General features: G+C 42.4%; 1 protein-coding gene across 2 annotated transcripts in view; it reads right to left on the minus strand.

The window, feature by feature from the left end:
- il16 (interleukin 16) overlaps positions 1–19,585 on the minus strand; it is a 54,325-nt gene that overhangs the window by 15,618 nt on the left and 19,122 nt on the right. The window contains exons 5-18 of one of the 2 annotated variants that reach the window (XM_034226975.1): positions 14,204–14,350; positions 13,978–14,059; positions 13,139–13,287; positions 12,376–12,483; positions 12,086–12,200; positions 10,892–10,965; positions 10,067–10,283; positions 9,684–9,801; positions 6,119–6,251; positions 4,966–5,053; positions 4,616–4,839; positions 4,381–4,518; positions 3,336–3,485; positions 505–571 (exon numbers count right to left, since the gene is read on the minus strand). In XM_034226975.1, coding sequence (XP_034082866.1) covers positions 505–571; positions 3,336–3,485; positions 4,381–4,518; positions 4,616–4,839; positions 4,966–5,053; positions 6,119–6,251; positions 9,684–9,801; positions 10,067–10,283; positions 10,892–10,965; positions 12,086–12,200; positions 12,376–12,483; positions 13,139–13,287; positions 13,978–14,059; positions 14,204–14,350 — 1,810 coding nt within the window. Of the gene's footprint in view, positions 1–504; positions 575–3,335; positions 3,486–4,380; positions 4,519–4,615; positions 4,840–4,965; positions 5,054–6,118; positions 6,252–9,683; positions 9,802–10,066; positions 10,284–10,891; positions 10,966–12,085; positions 12,201–12,375; positions 12,484–13,138; positions 13,288–13,977; positions 14,060–14,203; positions 14,351–19,585 lie in introns of both variants that reach the window. The other variant, XM_034226976.1, reaches the window with a different exon arrangement.

The following is a 19,585-nucleotide window of genomic DNA, read 5'->3' on the forward strand; positions in this document are numbered from 1 at the left end:
TATTCTGTTAACATCACAATGATTTGATTGATGATTATCCAGGCTTCTGCCAGTCTGTGTAGGATTATCATGGAGGTCCCCATAAAAGTGTTTTTTCATTCATTCAAATAAATGGATATCAAACTGACCATATCCAACTAAAAAACTCAATTTCAATCAAATTGGTTATGATGAAAATGTAACAAAACTAGACTACAGCTATTCTACGTGAAGCTAAACTCTTTGAGAAAAAGGCTGATATGCATATTATCACAATGACATTCAAGACAACCTGAAACCTTGGTGTAACTGAAGCAGCTCAACAGTGCTTCAGAAGTTAGAGCCCATTGCACACATCCTGATAGAATTGTATTGACGGACACATAGAAGCCCTGCCTTAAACAGGAAATGGAACTTTAGTAACTGAAATACTGATCCCACAGCAGCAGGGTCAGCATGCTGTATCAACCAACCGCCTGATTCATCATTCAGGTGCCTAAAGTATATAATGGTATGGTGTGTTACCTGTGTGTAGTCTGTTGCTGGTGCAGGCTGCAGTCCCCTCTGAGTGTTCTCTTAGTCGTTCTCCTTCCTGCTACACAAACAGGAAGTATTGTGTCACACAGTTTCTCTCATATCAACCACAAAGAGGTGCAATAATGCTTCCGCTCTGACACTCATCCACATCACTGCTGCTGCTCTCCATGCGCCATTTAGTAACAGGCCCAGAACCTGAACAAGCATGATGCTAACATTGGTGCCCTCGTCCAATTAGATTGTGGGTACTGGTGGAAGGTTGTCATAGTCCACTCATGGACTTTTTCTCTAGTCCTCGTACTAAATTACATTCACCTCACTGAATTAGTAGGCAGATTACATTAAGGTGGAGCAAAAATACATGTATATATTTGATATTTACTGTATTTTATTTATCTTCAATTTTAATTAATTGATCATTTAAATAAATGTGAGTGAAACGCTTCAATAAACACTGTGGAGTCCCAAAGGAGTAGAGGTAAAGCAGTAAAACTGAGAACGTCTTGTAATATATTCCATTTGACACATCAGTGTTAAAGCTGCATACGAGCACATGACATGCCTTCATGCTGACATGCACACCAATAGTGACATGTATAAAAACATGCATACCAGGCAACACAGAGACACAAGATGGGTGTTGCAAGCACCATGTTATGCATTTGTACTTCTTCATTCATTGAAATTGTTTGCTAATGTTCAGCTTCATATCAGTATGTAGTGTCTCTACTGGGACATGTCTCCATGCCTTCATATTCAAAAAGCTCTTTATTTTGACCTCTTTTCACCCTCGGTCTGACCGAGAGAGAGATGTCCCGACCCTTAGTCTATCATGTACAATGTGTTGGAGAGCTAGCCAATAGAAGCGCGAGTGTTACGTAGCGATGTCACTATGTCACTACGGAAGTAAACAAAGGATTCTAACAATGTCTTACCAATCATACAAAAGTGCAGCAGTACACTGAGCTGTGATTAAAGCAAGTGTCTGTAATGTAGACTAGTATAGGCTGACTGTTAAATCACAACCAGGTGTTCAGCATGCTTTCACCAGCACAACACTGAAGCAATCCCTTCACATACGTTCCTTAAGAGTAACCTCAGGATCTTTCTCAGTGCCTTGTACACACCGCTGAAGAACTGCAGGCAGTGAGAGGAGAGGACAGGGTTACATGTTAGTCATGGTTAGTCTATTGAAGAAAACATGCATATTAGGCTACAAGAGATGGTCAGCTAATTCAGAAAGAAGCAGTCGGCATCCATATATGGGCACTGAATTACAAACTGTTTGATAAACCTAATTAGCTACTGTATCGGAGCAACATCCAACAGACAGTGCCTGGTTTATGCATGCCAAGTAGGATGTGTGAGATGGATACTATGTGCCCATCCCACTTCCTGGTTGGCATCCTAATCCTGATTGGAGCAGCACATAATCTCTCCAATCAGGATTAGGATGCCAATGCAATTCGAGGGACCAGACATACAGAAGGTGAGAGAAGGGGGATGGTACGTTTGTAATGAATGTTTTGACACATGTTGGCACAGAAATGTCAGACAGTGTTAAAACATAACAGTTCTGCTATCGGACACAACTGACAGATACTGACAAAGTTCTGGTTCCAGGTCATGTTTGGGTATTCATTGTAATGCTCGCTTTTGGATAAGTTCCATTTCCCTAACCAGAGGTGAGAAAAGTACTCAGATCTTGTACTTGAGTAAAAGTAGAAGTACTCAGATGTGGTACTTGAGTAAAAGTAGAAGTACTCAGATCTTGTACTTGAGTAAAAGTAGAAGTACTCAGATCTGGTACTTGAGTAAAAGTAGAAGTACTCAGATCTTGTACTTGAGTAAAAGTAGAAGTACTCAGATCTTGTACTTGAGTAAAAGTAGAATTACTCAGATCTTGTACTTGAGTAAAAGTAGAAGTACTCAGATCTTGTACTTGAGTAAAAGTAGAAGTACTCAGATCTGGTACTTGAGTAAAAGTAGAAGTACTCAGATCTTGTACTTGAGTAAAAGTAAAAGTACTCAGATCTTGTACTTGAGTAAAAGTAGAAGTACTCAGATCTTGTACTTGAGTAAAAGTAGAAGTACTCAGATCTTGTACTTGAGTAAAAGTAGAAGTACTCAGATCTTGTACTTGAGTCAAAGTAGAAGTACTCAGATATTGTACTTGAGTAAAAGTAGAAGTACTCAGATCTTGTACTTTAGTAAAAGTAGAAGTACCAGAGTGTAGGAATACTCTGTTACAGTAAAAGTCCTGCATTCAAAATGTTCCTCAAGTGAAAGTTGAAAAGTATTGTCATCAAAATATAGTGAAAGTAGCGACAGTAAAAGTAGTCATTGTGCAGATTGGTCCATTTCAGAATAATATATATGATATGTTTTATAATGATTGATCATGAAAGTGTTCTCAAAGCTGGTAAAGGTGCAGCTAGTTTGAATGACTTTGTATACTGCAGGGTAGCTGGTGGATTTACTCCAGGTGGAACTAAAGTCTGATTTAACACTTGGTTATATTTCACATCATTCATCCACATCTATGAAGTAACTAAAGGTATTAAATACATGTAGTGGAGTAAAAGTACACCAATTACCTCTGAATTGTAGAGGAGTAGAAGTACAAAGGAGCACATTTGGATTCATTTTAATTTCCCTAACTTTGCTTAACGTGTTGCAACGATCACTGCACCAATAATGTAGCAATGCACCAGCAAAGTTGGCTGTTATGTGGAAATAGTACATACATTCAACAGAGGCCTTCACAGCTACCTTAATAAACCTGTTCCCAGTGTTCAGAGGCAGCATGAGTGGTGTACCTGACAGCTGTGTGAGGAGGACTCCAGCCCCCCCTCTCTGACTGGGGACCCTCCACTGGAGCCGCTGGAGTCTCCGTTATAGCCCTCCTCACTGGTCACATCCTGCGGCCAGCAGTGCCGGTGAGGAGCAGCACGCACCCTGCAGGTGGACTACACACACACACACACACACACACACACACACACACACCCACACACACGCACGCACGCACACATACACACACACCCACACACACACACGCATGCACACACCCACACACGCACACGCACGCACGCACACACACACACACAGCTGTAATACATTTATAGAGTGGTCCTAAAACCCAGAAATGACATAGCATGTTAGCATTTCCAGGTCCCTCGTCTTGAAGTCAACAGTTGTTTTGTTTGTTTTTGTTTGTGGTAAGCCTAAAATAAGTTCTGTGGTTAATCCAGGCTTAAGAACGTTTTTTACATATTATTCTCTGACCAAAGCTTCTTTGTATCATAAAAAAACAGCAGTTGCTAGGAAGTGACAAAATGAGACTTCTTAAATTCATCCCACCTAGCATTAGCGTCCTTTAGCTTAGAATTGAGTAGCCATGCGACTAATGCAGTTTATTATGTTAGCTTTTTAGTTCTGGAAATTGCAATTACCTTTCAAATATCACAAAGTGGTTAAACTGCAGAACAAATGTTTAAGTATCATAAACGTGTGTTTGCTACAGATCTTATTTTCTGCAATATTCCAAACCCAATGGAAAATAAATACATAGCATTTTAGTTGTGGGAGCCCTTGCAATGCCAACTTCTGTGTCGGCCTACAAATATACATCTTTGCCGCACAAATCTAATAAAAGTGTGACACAAGAAGACAGTAGGTGTCTTCATTTTGTTAGATAATGTTTTGGGAGTTTTTTGTCTTTAAATTAGAGTACATTACAGTACAATTATTAAAAACATTATATACATATGTAGTTTGGAGTCCCTGCTTTGTCTTTTGGGATGGAAGGATAGATGGATGGTTGGATGGATGAATGGATGGATGGTTGGATGGATGGTGTACCTTGTTGCTCCTGAGGGCCAGGTCCAGGGCGTGCTGATTGGACAGGTGTGCAGCAGCAGTGTTGTAGGGGACGTTGTAGTCTTCATCAGGATACACAGGCACTGACAGCCTGTTGTCAGACCACGTCTCTCTCATAGACTACACAACAGGGAGGGGACAGGGTCAGATGACACACACTACTACAAAAGAGGCTGTATTTTCAACTTTCTCAACACAACCTGCTCATGTTGCTTACCTGGGGTGTGTCCAGGCTGTGCACGCGGGCGGATGGGTGATGGTGTGTGTTGTGGAGGTGCTGTATAGTGAGGAATTGATTGTGGTGGGGGCTGCTGGTGTTGTCGCTGCAGGAGCGGGTCATGGTCTTCTGCGTCCGTCGAACTGTCAGCTGGCTGAAAGTCTTCTCCAGACAGCGCTCACACCTCTGCCGACTGTGAGAGCAGGGCTCCAGTCTGCGCAGACCTGGGGCCAGCAACACAGGGCAGAGGTTCACGGTGGATCTTTAACAATATGCTACTCAGTAATACAATTCAGAAGACCTAAAACACAAAGATGTAACTGTGGAATGAATAATAATAAATATGTCACCATCAATACTCCACTGGCTCTTCTCCTTCCTCAGTTTGCTGTTTTCCACTGCCTGAGCGATAGCATCATTCAGCTGCTGCCCTGACACCTGGGCCATACGGGGCAGAAGAAGAGATTGTCAAGGGGTTAATGAATGAGTCAGAATGGCAGCTCTTAAACAAGTTCAAGATAGTTTTCAAGGTAAAGAAAGGATATCATATAAGAGTTTTAAAATATCTTCATTATATTAGGTAAAAAGCCTTAACCCATACTCCAGACAAAGACTAACAGAGGATGACGGCAGAATAAAGTCGACACCAACGTTTTGTGTGTGTACATTTGAGGAAAATGGTCACATCTAGTATACTTGAGGATTTTTTATTCTAGCATTTCAGACAACCCACACTTCAGACTTTTTTTAGACACAGATACGAAATCAATTAATTAAAAAAGGCATGTATTACTGTTAAAGTATAAAAGTATACCTTCTAAACAACAAGTGATTGTTCGCATGTTAGCATGCTGATGTTAGCATGCTAAAAGTAGTGATTGTGCAGATTGGTCCATTTCAGAATAATATATATAATATGTTTTATAATGATTGATCATGAAAGTGTTCTCAAAGCTGGTAAAGGTGCAGCTAGTCTGAATGACTTTGTATACTGCAGGGTAGCTTGTGGATTTACTCCAGGTGGAACTAAAGTCTGATTCAACACTTGATTAGATTTCACATCATTCATCCAGATCTGTGAAGTAACTGAAGGTATGAATACATGTAGTGGAGTAAAAGTACACCATTTACCTCTGAACTGTAGTGGAGTAGAAGTACAAAGTGGCATGGAATGGAAATACTCTAGTAAAGCACAACTATTTCAAAATTGTACGTACAGTACTTGAGTAAATGTACTTAGTTACTTCCCACCTCTGTTTAGGGGTGTTACATCATTTGCCTCATAAGCCAAGAACTGCCTGTTGTAGAGACCCTAAACATTCATTCATCATTCATTCCACTCTGTTGGAGTTCGGCCTGAGGGAGGAGGCCAGGACACTGGGATGAAAGTCAGGAGCCATGGAGATAACACTCAGAGGCTCCAAGCTGAACCCAGGGGCCAGCTCCTCCCTGTGAGCCCGTAACCCTAACCCGGGTAGGGAATGAGGTGTTGGCGTTGCATACTTTGGGGTCGGGGTGTCGGCTGATGATGATGTGGACCGGACCTGGAGAGCACTGGCTCAGCACCGTGTACACATCATTCAGCGCCATGCTGTAAACCACAGTGTCGTTGATCTCCATGATCTCATCCCCACACCTGCAGGTAAGAGGGGGGGGGGGGGGGGGGAGAGGGTTTTCAAAGTGAGGACAGACCCAAGATCTGCCTTTTACACTTCCTGTCTTATATATAGGGAGGCGTGTGGTGCAGTGGGTTGTGGGTTGGTGTTGGGATCAGGGGATCACAGGTTCAAACCCCACTGCAGTCAGCATGTCGTTGTGTCCCTGAGCAGAGACGTGCACACATAGACTCTAGGTAGTGCTTGAGCACCTGCCCGTTTTGCCCTCTGGACAGCAATGTGCCCTTTTGAAAGTTCGTTTTTTACAGTTTAAAAAACAAATTACAGTGTACTGTATGTGGCTCATGGTAACATCGATGAATTCTGGATTAAAAGCTTCTAATATATACAACAATGCCCCAAATGCGCGTTGTAATTTTGTCAGACATCCCCACGCGTGCCCGCGGCACTCCCGTACGTGCCCTGGCTGCAGCCCCTCCCTTCCCTGCTCTCAACGTGAACGCGCAGCGCGCAGAGCTGACAGTCAGTCTAGTGATGGGAATTCCGGCTCTTCTTGGTGAGCCGGATCATTTGGCTCGGCTCACCAAGAAGAGCCGGCTCTTTCGGCTCCCAAACGGCTCTTCAGTTTATTATACCTTTTAATTAAATTAAATGTAGCCCTGTTTTGACTAATGATTTATATTTGTACACATATATCACTTAAATTATTCAATACATCCTTTGTACTGAAGTATTCAAAAGTAAAAATTACATGTTTAATATAAATGATTTGCTGTGGCCAATTGTTTTCATTGCATTTACAGACCCGTGCAACTCTCTGATACCACCCAATGAATGCATTGACTTGCTTGTAGAACCACACTACACAAAACAGATAGCAACACCTATAAAAACTATTTAAAAAAAGGGGCTACTGTATCGACCTATATAAAGTATATAAATATAGGTTTTTTTTCAAAATACCAAAAAGATCCTGTATTTTAGCCATGCCTCATTTCGCTCTATTTGCTCCATCCAGCGCTGTTTTTGCAGGGGGCTGATTCTGTGAGCTGCAGCTGACCACACCCCCTGCAGGAGAGGGGAGCGTGCTCTGAGATCAGCTGCTGGGCTGTCAGAAGAGGGGGAGAAAAAGAGATCTCCGTCCTCCGTGTTTTATTCTTATAGAAGTAAGAAGAGAAGTAATGGGGCAGAAACCCTCCTTTTTACGCAGCGGTCCAGACATAGACATCAAACTGCGACACATATTCAGTTGCCAGTTACTTTAGCATTAGGGCAGGGATATCTAGATACTTTCCAAGGTTTGACATAATGAATTGTGCTACTTTTAAAGCAAGCAACGATGTTTTCAAATCTGTAATCAAAAACACTATCGAAGCAGTTCCTGCCGTTGCTACGTTAGTTCAAACAGTAACAACGGACTACTTTTCTTAGCGGATGCATGTCAATTTAAATCAATACATAAAACTATTTTTTAAATCAATAAAATCATTTTCTAAATCCATAAAAGCATTTCCATTACTATTGGGAGTCATGTCGTTACTTTGTTGAGAATGTGGCCATGTAATAAGCGGGATAATGTGCACATTGCATAATGTGCCTTCATGCCGATCTAGATCCCTCCGCAAAAATGGCTCGTTCGCGGGCGAGAGCCGGCTCCCGTCGTTCACTTAAAAGAGCCGGCTCTTTGAGCCGGCTCGTTCGCGACCGACACATCACTAAGTCAGTCACTCAGTCAGACAGGCCACGGCGGGTGTGTGGTGCAGCAGCACGCAGCAACACGATTAAAAGTGCCCTAGTGACGACCAAGTCAGTAACCAACAGGTAACAAATACAATGAGTGTATTGTTTAATCCCCTAAATCAGATGCCAAACTAAACTATACAGGGTTCGTACCGTACGGTCATTGAAAACCTGGAAAAGTCATGGAAATTCAAAATGCAAATTCCAGGCCCTGGAAAAGTTATGGAAAACAATATTTTTCCCAAAGTTTTGGAAAAGTCATGGAAATGTAACTAAAGTTGCATCAAATATAATTTACATTTTATCTAATCGCCGAAATAATCTGCGGTCGCGAGCTGTTATGTGCGCATGGTGTTATTTTTTAATATATGAAGCGCGAGCTGTGTGCTCAAGTCTTCTTGCCTGTCGGGCCGGCTGAACTCTGCTGCTCCGGGATGAGGGTCAGCTACATTAGCTACGGTGCGTTCGTTAACTGTGCGGAGTCACTGTGGCACAGACTGCACCGCTGGTGAACAGCTGTTAGTAGTAGAAGTACTCAGATCTTGTACTTGAGTAAAAGTAGAAGTACTCAGATCTTGTACTTTAGTAGAAGTACTCAGATCTTGTACTTAATAAAAGTAGAAGTACTCAGATCTTGTACTTGAGTAAAAGTAGAAGTACCACAGTGTAGGAATACTCTGTTACAGTAAAAGTCCTGCATTCAAAATGTTCCTCAAGTGAAAGTAGAAAAGTATTATAAAAATACTAAGAGGCATGAAAATACATTTTCAAAATGCTCAACAGTGCTGCCAAAATTATAAACTGACTGCTACACAATTAAAATAAATGCTTTTATATATTTCTATTAGATGTAACTCTTTGGCGTTTCTGTTATTATTACCTGCTGCTTTAGTTGTTCTGACTGCTAACATCCTCTGTTATTCCTCATTTTAAAGCCGATATTCCGTGGGGTCGGGGGGCTCGGATCCTTGTCACCTTTTTCATACCTGATGAGTTTGCATCCCTGACTACAGTTGCTTTAGCGTGTAGAAGCTAGTAAGCCTACTATTTGATTTGTTTTAGATAGGCATCTGCATCAGACAGCATATGGTTATTGAAATAAATATATATGCAATTACGACATACAAGATGTGCCTTTAATAAATCTCACACTACTAAGGCAGCCGGCGGTTCCACCAGGGGCGTCAATCCTGGGGGGGGGGGGGGGGGGTTTCATCCCCCCCTAGCTTCAGATTGGACCCCCCTAAGTCATTTAGAATAATAAAAATAAATGTTAAAATAATAAAAATGTTGATAATAAATCAGTAAAATCAGGCAAAAATAAGAATTAAATAACACAACCCTAACCCCGAAATAAAGTAACCAAAAACCAAAAAGAAACGTAACAAAATCCGCCATTATCCGGCAAATTTTTGCGCACAATTTCGGAGCGCACAATTTCGGCGCGACCGCCACAACGACTCAGAAGGTGCCCCTTTTTTTTCTCTTGAGCACCTGCCCCTATAAATGTCTGTGCACGCCACTGTCCCTGAGACACTTCACCTTAAAGTGCTCCTGTGGGGATTGCCCACAGTACTGAGTATGTAAGTCGCTTTGGATAGAAGCGTCTAACAAGTGACATGTAATGTAATGTAACATCTTAGTGCACTTAATTCACAATGTGTAACAGGTATGTTGGTACTCTCTCCATGCATGCAGTAAATGCTCCTCACCGGAGTCTACTGTCCATGTGTGCTACTGATCCAGGAGAGAGGGTGTGGATGAAGATCCCAGGACAGCCGTCACCAGATGGAACACAGCACAACCCGATACCCAGACCAACACCTGCCTCTGGGAAGTGATTCATGCAGAGAAACCTTTAATATGATAACACTAAAGGAGGCTGTTTCAATCAAAAGAGATTTAAAGTAATGCACACTCTAACAAACTAATGTTAAGCAGTAGAGATTAGCCTGTTAGAGCTACAACACAAAATGTATAATCAGATGAAATTCTGAAATCTAAGAAATCCTATTCTGAGTCATTGTAAGTGGATCTTTGGTATTTAAATAATATATCAAAAAGATTGTTGTGGTGTCTCTGCTGTTTGGCTGACCTTTGTGCAGGATGATCTCCATGACGACGCGGTCGCCCGGGGCCCTCGGGGTGTCGCTGCAGCTGCTGTTCAGGTAGCTGTAGTCAGCGCTGACCCGGGCCAGGCCGGAGCTGGAGCTGAGGGAGCGAGACCTGCAGAGCTGGGCCTCCGGACCACACCCTGCCCCCCCCCGCAGGCTCGTCCTCACCACCAGGGTCAGCAGCCCCTTCTTGATTTGCTGCAGAGACATTTGTCATCAATGCTTTTGGAAATGTAGGCCGGGCGTTAATGTTGTTAATTGGTTTGGTTGGTAAGGGGAAGTTAGGATGTTGCACACAGATTTAAGGCAAACTAACTAACTTCCCACACAGCCCCCAAAAGAGACCCCTCACTACAGCTCCATCAGAAAGAGCCCAGTATTCAGCAAGTAACGAGAAAGAAAAGCATTCAAATGGAGAAGTGGAAAGTAGAGTGAAGTACAAGTACCTCAGCCCTTTGGCTTCTGTCAGGGAAAGATTACAGTTCTGTTGTTACCAGTAAAACACAATGAAATACATTGTGAGTGAACATTTTCCTGATACATTCCAGATCAAAATGGTCTGGGATTATCAACCCAGGAAGCCAGTTTTCCTAAAGAAGTCAATATTATTCCTCATCAGAAAAATATATCATTGAACGTTTTCTACTCTACTGTGTGTTTAACATGTTTCCTTTCATTGGAGCTTCTGTGCTCTACAATCTCTTACGTAAGTAATAGTCAAGTTGCTTTCATTTATAAGAAATTGAAAATAAATGTGTGTAACCTCCTCTGCTTTATCATCATACAGTATAATGAAGTTTGCTTACTTTGAACTTGTACAGGGCTTCATCATGAGTCAGACCATGGAGAGACTCTGCGTTCAGCTCCAGGATCTCATCCCCTACACGCACACACACGCACACACACACACATACACGCACACACACACACACGCACATACACGCACACACATACACACACACGCACACACACACACACGCACACACACAAACACACACGCACACACATACACGCACACACGCACACACACGCACACACATACACGCACACACACACGCGCACACACAAACGCACACACACACACGCACACACATACACGCGCACACGCACACACACACACATACACGCACACACACGCACACACACACGCACACACATACACGCACACACATACACGCACACACGCAAACACACACACACATACACGCACACACACGCACACACACGCACACACATACACGCACACACACACACACACACACGCACACACACACACAGACATGCACACACACACACATGCACACACACACACACACATACACGCACACACGCACACACACGCACACACACACATACACATACACACACACGCATACACGCACACACGCACGCACACACACACACACACACACACACGCACGCACACACACACACAACACACACGCACACACACACGCACACACACGCACACCACACACACACACAAAACACACACACACACACACACACACGCACACACACACAGACATGCACACACACACATGCACACACACACACACACACATACACGCACACACGCACACACACGCACACACACACATACACATACACACACACGCATACACGCACACACGCACGCACACACACAAACACACACGCACACACACACACACACACACACGCAAACACAACACACACGCACACACACGCACACACACACAACACACATACACACACACACAACACACACACACGCACACACACATACACACACACACACACAACACACACACATACACACACACACACACACGCACACACACGCACACACACATACACCACACACACGCACACACATACACACACACACACACACACACGCACACACACGCACACACACATACACACACACGCACACACACACATACAATAAAAAAAATGCTGTTTACTATAACAGTAAAGTGTGTGCGTGAGCTCCATGCACAGTGTGTGGTCCTCACCCTCCTGCAGTCTTCCATCAGCAGCTGCTGCCCCCCCAGGGAAGATGGTCTTCACATAGATCCCCATCGGTCCATACATGCTGTCCCGGCCCCCCACGATGCTGAAGCCCAGGCCCTGCGTCAGAACAACAGCTATTATTCAACATACTCAGACTCAAAAGTGTATCAGTGGAGCTATCACAATATACAAATAATGTAATCTGATTACTTTCCTTAACTCTGGGATTACCTAAGTAACATCTGATTCTGACTTTTTTTTATGTAACTGTAAATTCCGTTACATGTCGTACCTTTCCGTGGCCCTTCATCAGCACCACGTTACAGATGATGAACGCCTGCACGTTACTGCAGGAGTGAACCAGCTGAGCAGAGCTGAGGGAGCGGGAGGGGCGCACAGGCTGGACACACACACACACACACACACACACACACACACACACACACACACACACACACACACACACACACACACACACACACACACACACACACACAGAGAGCAGGGCATTATGTAATGAATTATTAACTGTACTACCAGTAAGTACAGTAGTAACATATAGAAAGGGTTTCCTGCTCTACTCATGGCAGGGGCCCCAGAGGAAACAGTGCTGCTGGGCCCCTTTAATGTGACTCACTCTCAAGGTTCAAGTTCAAGGTTCAAGGCTTTTATTGGTCATACGAACATAGCTACAGTGTAGTTATGCCGATGAAGATCTTAGGTCACAGGCTCCTCCAACAGTGCAACACAATAAAACAGATACACAGAAAAATATAGTGAAATAATGAAATAGTGCAATAAGAGTCTATATACAAGTTATTGGAATATGATGTATTAGATAAAACATGTGTAAGTTGCAGCCAGATGAATGTTATGGATGTTGTTTCAAAGTTCAGGTGTTTAACAGTCTTATGGCCTGTGGGAGTCTGGTGCAGAAGTGCAGTTTTTTGTGCTCATTATTAGATTAATGAAAATGTGTGGTGGTCACCAGGTGACCTTTACCAGGTGACCTTTAATGCATTGGGTTAATAATATTGAGAAAATAAATCAAATACTTGTGTAGTGGTGTGAGAGAACTCCAGCTGCTGGGACAGGGACTTCCTGTTTCCATATAAACTCCCGTTGCCATGGGGATGAGTGGAATAAAGCTCTGGGCTCTTCATGATGATGCTGTCCAGATCTCCGATCCAGTACGGGTGAACACCTGCTCACACACACCATCACAACCAGCAGCAGCTTTACATTCTCTACTTTGAGGAGATTTTATCCGTACAATATTTTTATTTATTTGTATTTTATCTTTTATTTGGACATTTTACACATCTTCATTTAACTTGTATTATTTTATTTTCATTTATGTTTATTATCTTTTTATTGCACCTTTTTACTGTTTTGTTAAAAAAATTAATGTTTTATTATCTGGTATTTTGTATTTTATTTATTACAATATTTTCATTTGGTTTTCTATTTGCCTGATGAGTAATACGTCTTCGCAGAAAACAACTTTGTATCTCTAACCCATCATTATACGTATCATTAGAAACATAATCTACCTTTTACAAGCTGTTCAATCTCACGCCGCTGGAGCTATAAGCACAGCATTTCTCCCAATTAGGACCGCATTTCCCATAAGCCATGAGGCTTCCTGGTGTTAAAAGGATATTACCCCCTGGCCTCACCCCCCCTGAAGACAATAAACATATTATTTCCCCATCATCCTCTCTCTCCTCTCATCCCTCATTACTATACACTCTAAAAGCTTTAGCAGAGTCAGAACAGAGCAGCAGCCTGCTGTTTGTGCGGCCTCCTCTCAAACACTGATGCAAAGTGAAACACAGTATGGTTCTCACTGGTGGTCATTTTTACTTTAGAGTGAAAACTGTATGCTACACACCGGTTGAATTGACAGTCTGTCCTGGTGGCTTCTGCTTCTCTGTGTCCCAGCATCTGTCCTCGTTCACCTCTGGGATGGGTAACTACACACACGCACACGCACACACACACGCACACACACACACAGACAAAAACATACGTTTTTGTTTTTTTTAAAGTGTTGGATGAAAAATGCTTCAACAGGTTCATCATTTAAATATAATAGTGGGTCAGACTAAGGAGTTTACCTTGAGTTGGTTGTTGTTGTTGGCCATCAGTTCCTCCTCCGTGTATCCAGGCAGGCACAGAGGGCCAGAGGGGGGGGTGAGGGCAGGGTGCTGTGGGCTTGTATTCAGACTGTGTGAATGGAGAGTGTCTTCACATGTGGAGATGTCCTAAAGTAGACAAAACACCAGTGAAGAGAAACATGACATCTGTGGCCCAACAGAATGGCAGAATGTGTTTAAAGTTAACTTCAGCTTACTTTTTATTTCTGCTTGTACATCACAAAGCAACCCATCACACTTATCCTTGTAATAGATTCCTCAGGAGAGGATAGTATACATTATGCATTAAGAATTGCATAGTTAAGTTTAGTGTAAAGTAAAAGAGTATAGTATCAAGTATTAATACACGGCTTGGCTGAATACTCAATTCTGATTGGTCAATTTGGACATTCCAGAGGTCTGTTCTATTTCAATAGCAGACTGTTGTTAAGGATAAGAGACCGTTGCTAAGGATACTCTAAGCAAAGAGCTATGTGCAGTCATATCAATCGCAGAAAGAATTCCGGTCAATATAACGTCAGCTGTGGCCAAAAAAAAAAACAGAAAAACAAATGTATTCCTCCACCAGAAAACACCATGGATTTTTTTTTTTGCATGAAACTTTAGATTCATGATGGATAAATTGTCCCCAGAAAAACTGAAAAAGAGAACAAAAGAAGGAAAGAAATGTAAAGACAGCACGCTGGAATTCAGAGAAATCAACAGAAGAAGACAGACAGGAAGTCAACACTAAAGGGAACAGCAGAAGAAGACAGACAGAAATTAAACACTAACTGGAACAGTTTTGAAATCAATAAAATCATGTTGAATCAATATATTATGTAAAATTATTGATTTAAATAGGAAGCCATGTAATAAGCAGAGTAATGTGCAGCAATCTGTTGTATTGACCAACTGCATATCTCTTACGTACAATATAGAATACTATGGTATGGTATGGTCCTGGGAAACGTTTAAAGATTCAAAAAGAGGCCTGTAGTAGCAAAGGTCAAGGCAGTCAGAGTATAGAACATTATGGAGCAGTAGGTGTGGTTCAGATTAGTTCTATAGAATATAAATTATATGGAGTAGTATAATTTATAGTAAGAAGCAGAGTACAGTGTATTTTACAGTAGTTTAGTTAACGATCGTATATTATAAGTAATGGCAGATTCAAATGAGTCATTTAGGTGTCTTAAAAAGGGATTAAGAAACATTTTAAAGAGGAATTTACACTGTTAACTCGTGAGTGAAAAGTTTAATTCAGAATAACCAGTTTAAAGTGTTATAGATGCTGCTGTAATGCTGACATTATTAAATACCCCAATGCTCTGTATAATTATGAATAAGTCTTTGGGGACATAAGGGGGCGTTTCACTTCTGAAGGGAGCCATTATGAAATCAAAAATGAAACAGAGACGGTATTGAAACCAGAATCAGCTGAGCCCGGCCGTCACATTCTAGAGATTCTTTCCTGCTTCAGATCTCTCTCCCTTCAGGCTGCTGTTCAGGTCTCAACAGCCTCTGACCCAACAGACCTGCAGCGTATCCCTATGTTACCCTCCCCAGCAGCAACGCTCCCACAGAGACAGAAACACTAATGCCCCTTTTTCCACCAAACCAGTTCAAGTTCTAGCTCTGTGCTTGTGCTCTTCTGGTTCAGAACCGGTTCTTCTTTTTAGCCCCAGTTGTGTTTCTACCTCCCAGAGCCAGAGCCCGACTGGTGCTGCGTCATGACATCACCGTTTACGTCGCTGATTTTCTCGCCAACGCCGCTCACAACAACAACAACAACAATAGAGAGCCGAAGTCTCTTCCTTTCCGGTGATCCTCCATGGGACCTTATTTCGGAAAAAATATGTATTGTAGTCAATGGCGAGAGAGAAATTATCTTTCGATCCCATTTGAATTGTGCCACGAATTACACATATGATGTTTGTCAATTTAAAAGATAATTTTGCAAGTCAAAAAAAAAAAAAAGTGTCATAAAACTGTGAAGTAACACTTATTTTTGTGTGAAACTGCTCAATGAACTACATCTCTAGTCTCGCACAACACACGTCACCAACACCAAGATGGCCGTCACCTTAGCACATTTCACCTCTTTCAGAATGAGGCGAAAAGTATTAAAGGAGGTGAAAATCATTACACGTCTGGGCATGTTGAGAGCTGCAAATACACAAAAGGGGAGTTAGTCGGTTCTATAAGAGCCGAGGTGAGTGTTAAACGAGTGTAATGTGTAACGTTAATGTCAGCTAGCTAACATTAGCTAACAAGGTACACTCCCGTGTTTTGGTTTAGCTACTAGTTTTATGTGTACCTTGTCAACACTAATGTTATCCACAGCATACACAGCGATCACGCAGTTCTTAACGAGAAAACTAGTAGCTTAAACAAAACACGGGAGTGTACCTTGTTAGCTAATGTTAGCTGTGGAGTCTATTTATGCTTATTGTGCTCATGAGCAGTGTTGGGTGTAACGCGTTACAAAACGGAGTTACAGTAATGTATTACTTTTTGCTGTAACGAAGTAATGTAACGCATTACTAATGAAATTAGTTACAATTCTCAGTAACCCAGTTACAACTAATTTTAACCCGAAATGAAATGGTGTTTTGTTTTTTAAGAATTCACTAACATCGCAAGACATTCCAACACCAGAGAAAAATTGTGCCGGTAGATTAGTAAGCCTGGTGTTTACGTAATCAGTCAGGCTGATCTTGATGAGCCTGAAGGGTGTTCTTTTCCCCTATAATGACCAAGTCGCTGCACATTATCCCGCTTATTACATGACCAGATACTAAACAAACTAAGCAATCGACTCCCAATATTAATTGAAATGATTTTATTGACTTAAAATTATCGTATTTCTTCCGCTGAGAAAAAAACAAACTCCGTTCCACGGCGCACCAACGGCTGGAACTGCGACAACAACAACTTCACGGCAGCACTGTCCAGCTCTGTTCACAGTTTCTGATCCACTAACAAGTCCTTAAACACTGCAGAGCCTATACTGTGTTCCTGTTAGTGTTTATTTCTTGTCTGTCTTCTTCTGTTCATTTATCTGACGTCCAGCGCTCCGTCTTTTACCCTCTTTTACTTTATCTTTCTTGATCCTCCTTAGCAACGGAATTGACCAATCAGAATCGAGTATTCAACTAAGCCTTGTAATAAAAGTTGTTAGTAGCCTTAGACCCCATTTACACGCAAACGCATACGAAATGCAAACGAACCGAATACGATATAAAAAAAGTCTTCCGTTCACACGAGACCGCTCGGGAGCGCTGGAGACAGCTGTAGTACATATGCCGGGCCTGTAAGTGGAGCTGTACTCCTGCCACAAAATACACCAAAAGCAGCGAAGAAGACCCCCGAGCATGGTTGCCCTTCTGTTTATGCCCCGCGGTGGATTTAGCAACATGTAGTTCATGTAGTTCTCCGTGTCCAGTTGTTACTGATGGTTGCGGTAGAGGAGCTGTAGATTTTGCACTAACATCTGTAGTATGGTCAGTAGCAGTAGCAGTAGTTACTGACAGTAGCTCACTGCTGTAGCATGGTCATTACATTACATTACATTGCATTTAGCTGACGCTTTTGTCCAAAGCGACTTACAATAAGTACATTCGACCAGGAAGACACAACCTTGAAGAAAACAGAATCATATAAGTACATCAGGTTTCATAGAGCCAAACATTTCAAGTGCTACTCAACTTACTTTAGGTAAGCCAGTCCTTTATTAGTATAAAAGTGCTTCGTTAATAGTTCTAACGCTCGAAGTGGAGTCGAAAGAGATGAGTTTTCAGTTTGCGCCGGAAGATGTGCAAGCTATCTGCCGTCCTGATGTCAATGGGGAGCTCATTCCACCATCTTGGAGCCAGGACAGCAAACCCATGTGTTTTTGCCGATGGGAACTTGGGTCCCCCTCGCAGCGAGGGCCCAGCGAGGGCGCAGCGAGGGCGCAGCGAGTCGTTTGGCTGATGCAGAGCGTAGTGCACGCGCTGGGGTGTAGCAGTAGCAGTAGTTACTGACAGTAGCTCACTGCTGTAGCATGGTCAGTAGCAGTAGCAGTAGCTACTGACAGTAGCTCACTGCTGTAGCATGGTCAGTAGCAGTAGCAGTAGCTACTGACAGTAGCTCACTGCTGTAGTATGGTCAGTAGCAGTAGCAGTAGCTACTGACAGTAGCTCACTACTGTAGCATGGTCAGTAGCAGTAGCAGTAGCTACTGACAGTAGCTCACTGCTGTAGCATGGTCAGTAGCTACTGATAGTAGCTACTGACCATGCTACAGTAGTGAGCTGTGGGGAGAGGTGGGGCTATGGCTTCATCGTTGTAACATCTTGGTGAATACCAAAATGATCGTATAGGGCGTACAAACAGAGCCGTTTGGCCCCCCAGAGCGTTCCGTTTGCAGATCTATCCACCTTGGGACCCGTTATCGTTTGCGTGGTCCGTTTCTGCGTTTCCGTTACGGCTGTCACTACCCGATCTGCCGCCCTGCCCTATTTGCAGTGTGCATGTGCGAGATGGTCCGCCATATTGGACAACTCCGTACGGCAACTCAAGTAGGACACTTGACACAGTGGCTTTTGGCAAAACACAAAAAGAAAACTCGAGAGAGATGAGTTATTGTTATTACAATGTGACTTCACTATTATTTAACAACTCTTTGTATTGGGTTATTTTATTTGGGGTTAAGTACATTGTCAGAATAAGTGAGGAATGGATTTAACTTCTGTTAGACAGCTATATGCCATACATTTTTGCATACATTCACAGTAAATATGTATTCAGTATGTTAGCTGTCATACAGCTGCGGGCAGGGCGGCAGATCGGGTAGTGACAACGGCCTTGTGTAAACGAACGGGCTATACGAAAGAGAAAAGTAGCGGATACAACCGTTTGCGTTCTCGTGTAAACACCACCTTAAAGGCCTACACAGTTGCTGCACTAAACTACATTTTAGCATTTAAAATACCTTGCCATTATTTTGCTGTTATTTTGGGGAAAGTAACTCAAAAGTAATATAAAAGTAGTGTAACTCATTACATTTCAGAGAGAGTAATATTGTAATGTAACTTATTACTTAAAAAAGACAGTAATAAGTCATATCTAATGTATTACATTTTGGAAGTAACTTGCCCAACACTGCTCATGAGATGTTGCTATGACTATACTATAAATAGACACAATCACCAATCCCAGGTTCTGATGGGTTGGATACGACACGAAGGGAATAGTCATAGAAGAAAGTTTTAGCTTGTATTAGAAATGTTGCAAAAGTCAGGTGCAGACACTGTAGAAGACAAAGAGTTATTGAGAACAAGAGATCGCCCTGGCCTTGGACAGTGTGTGTGAGCTCCTA

This window comes from Gymnodraco acuticeps, unplaced genomic scaffold (genome assembly GCF_902827175.1).
Source record: "Gymnodraco acuticeps unplaced genomic scaffold, fGymAcu1.1, whole genome shotgun sequence".
Lineage (NCBI taxonomy): Eukaryota > Metazoa > Chordata > Actinopteri > Perciformes > Bathydraconidae > Gymnodraco > Gymnodraco acuticeps.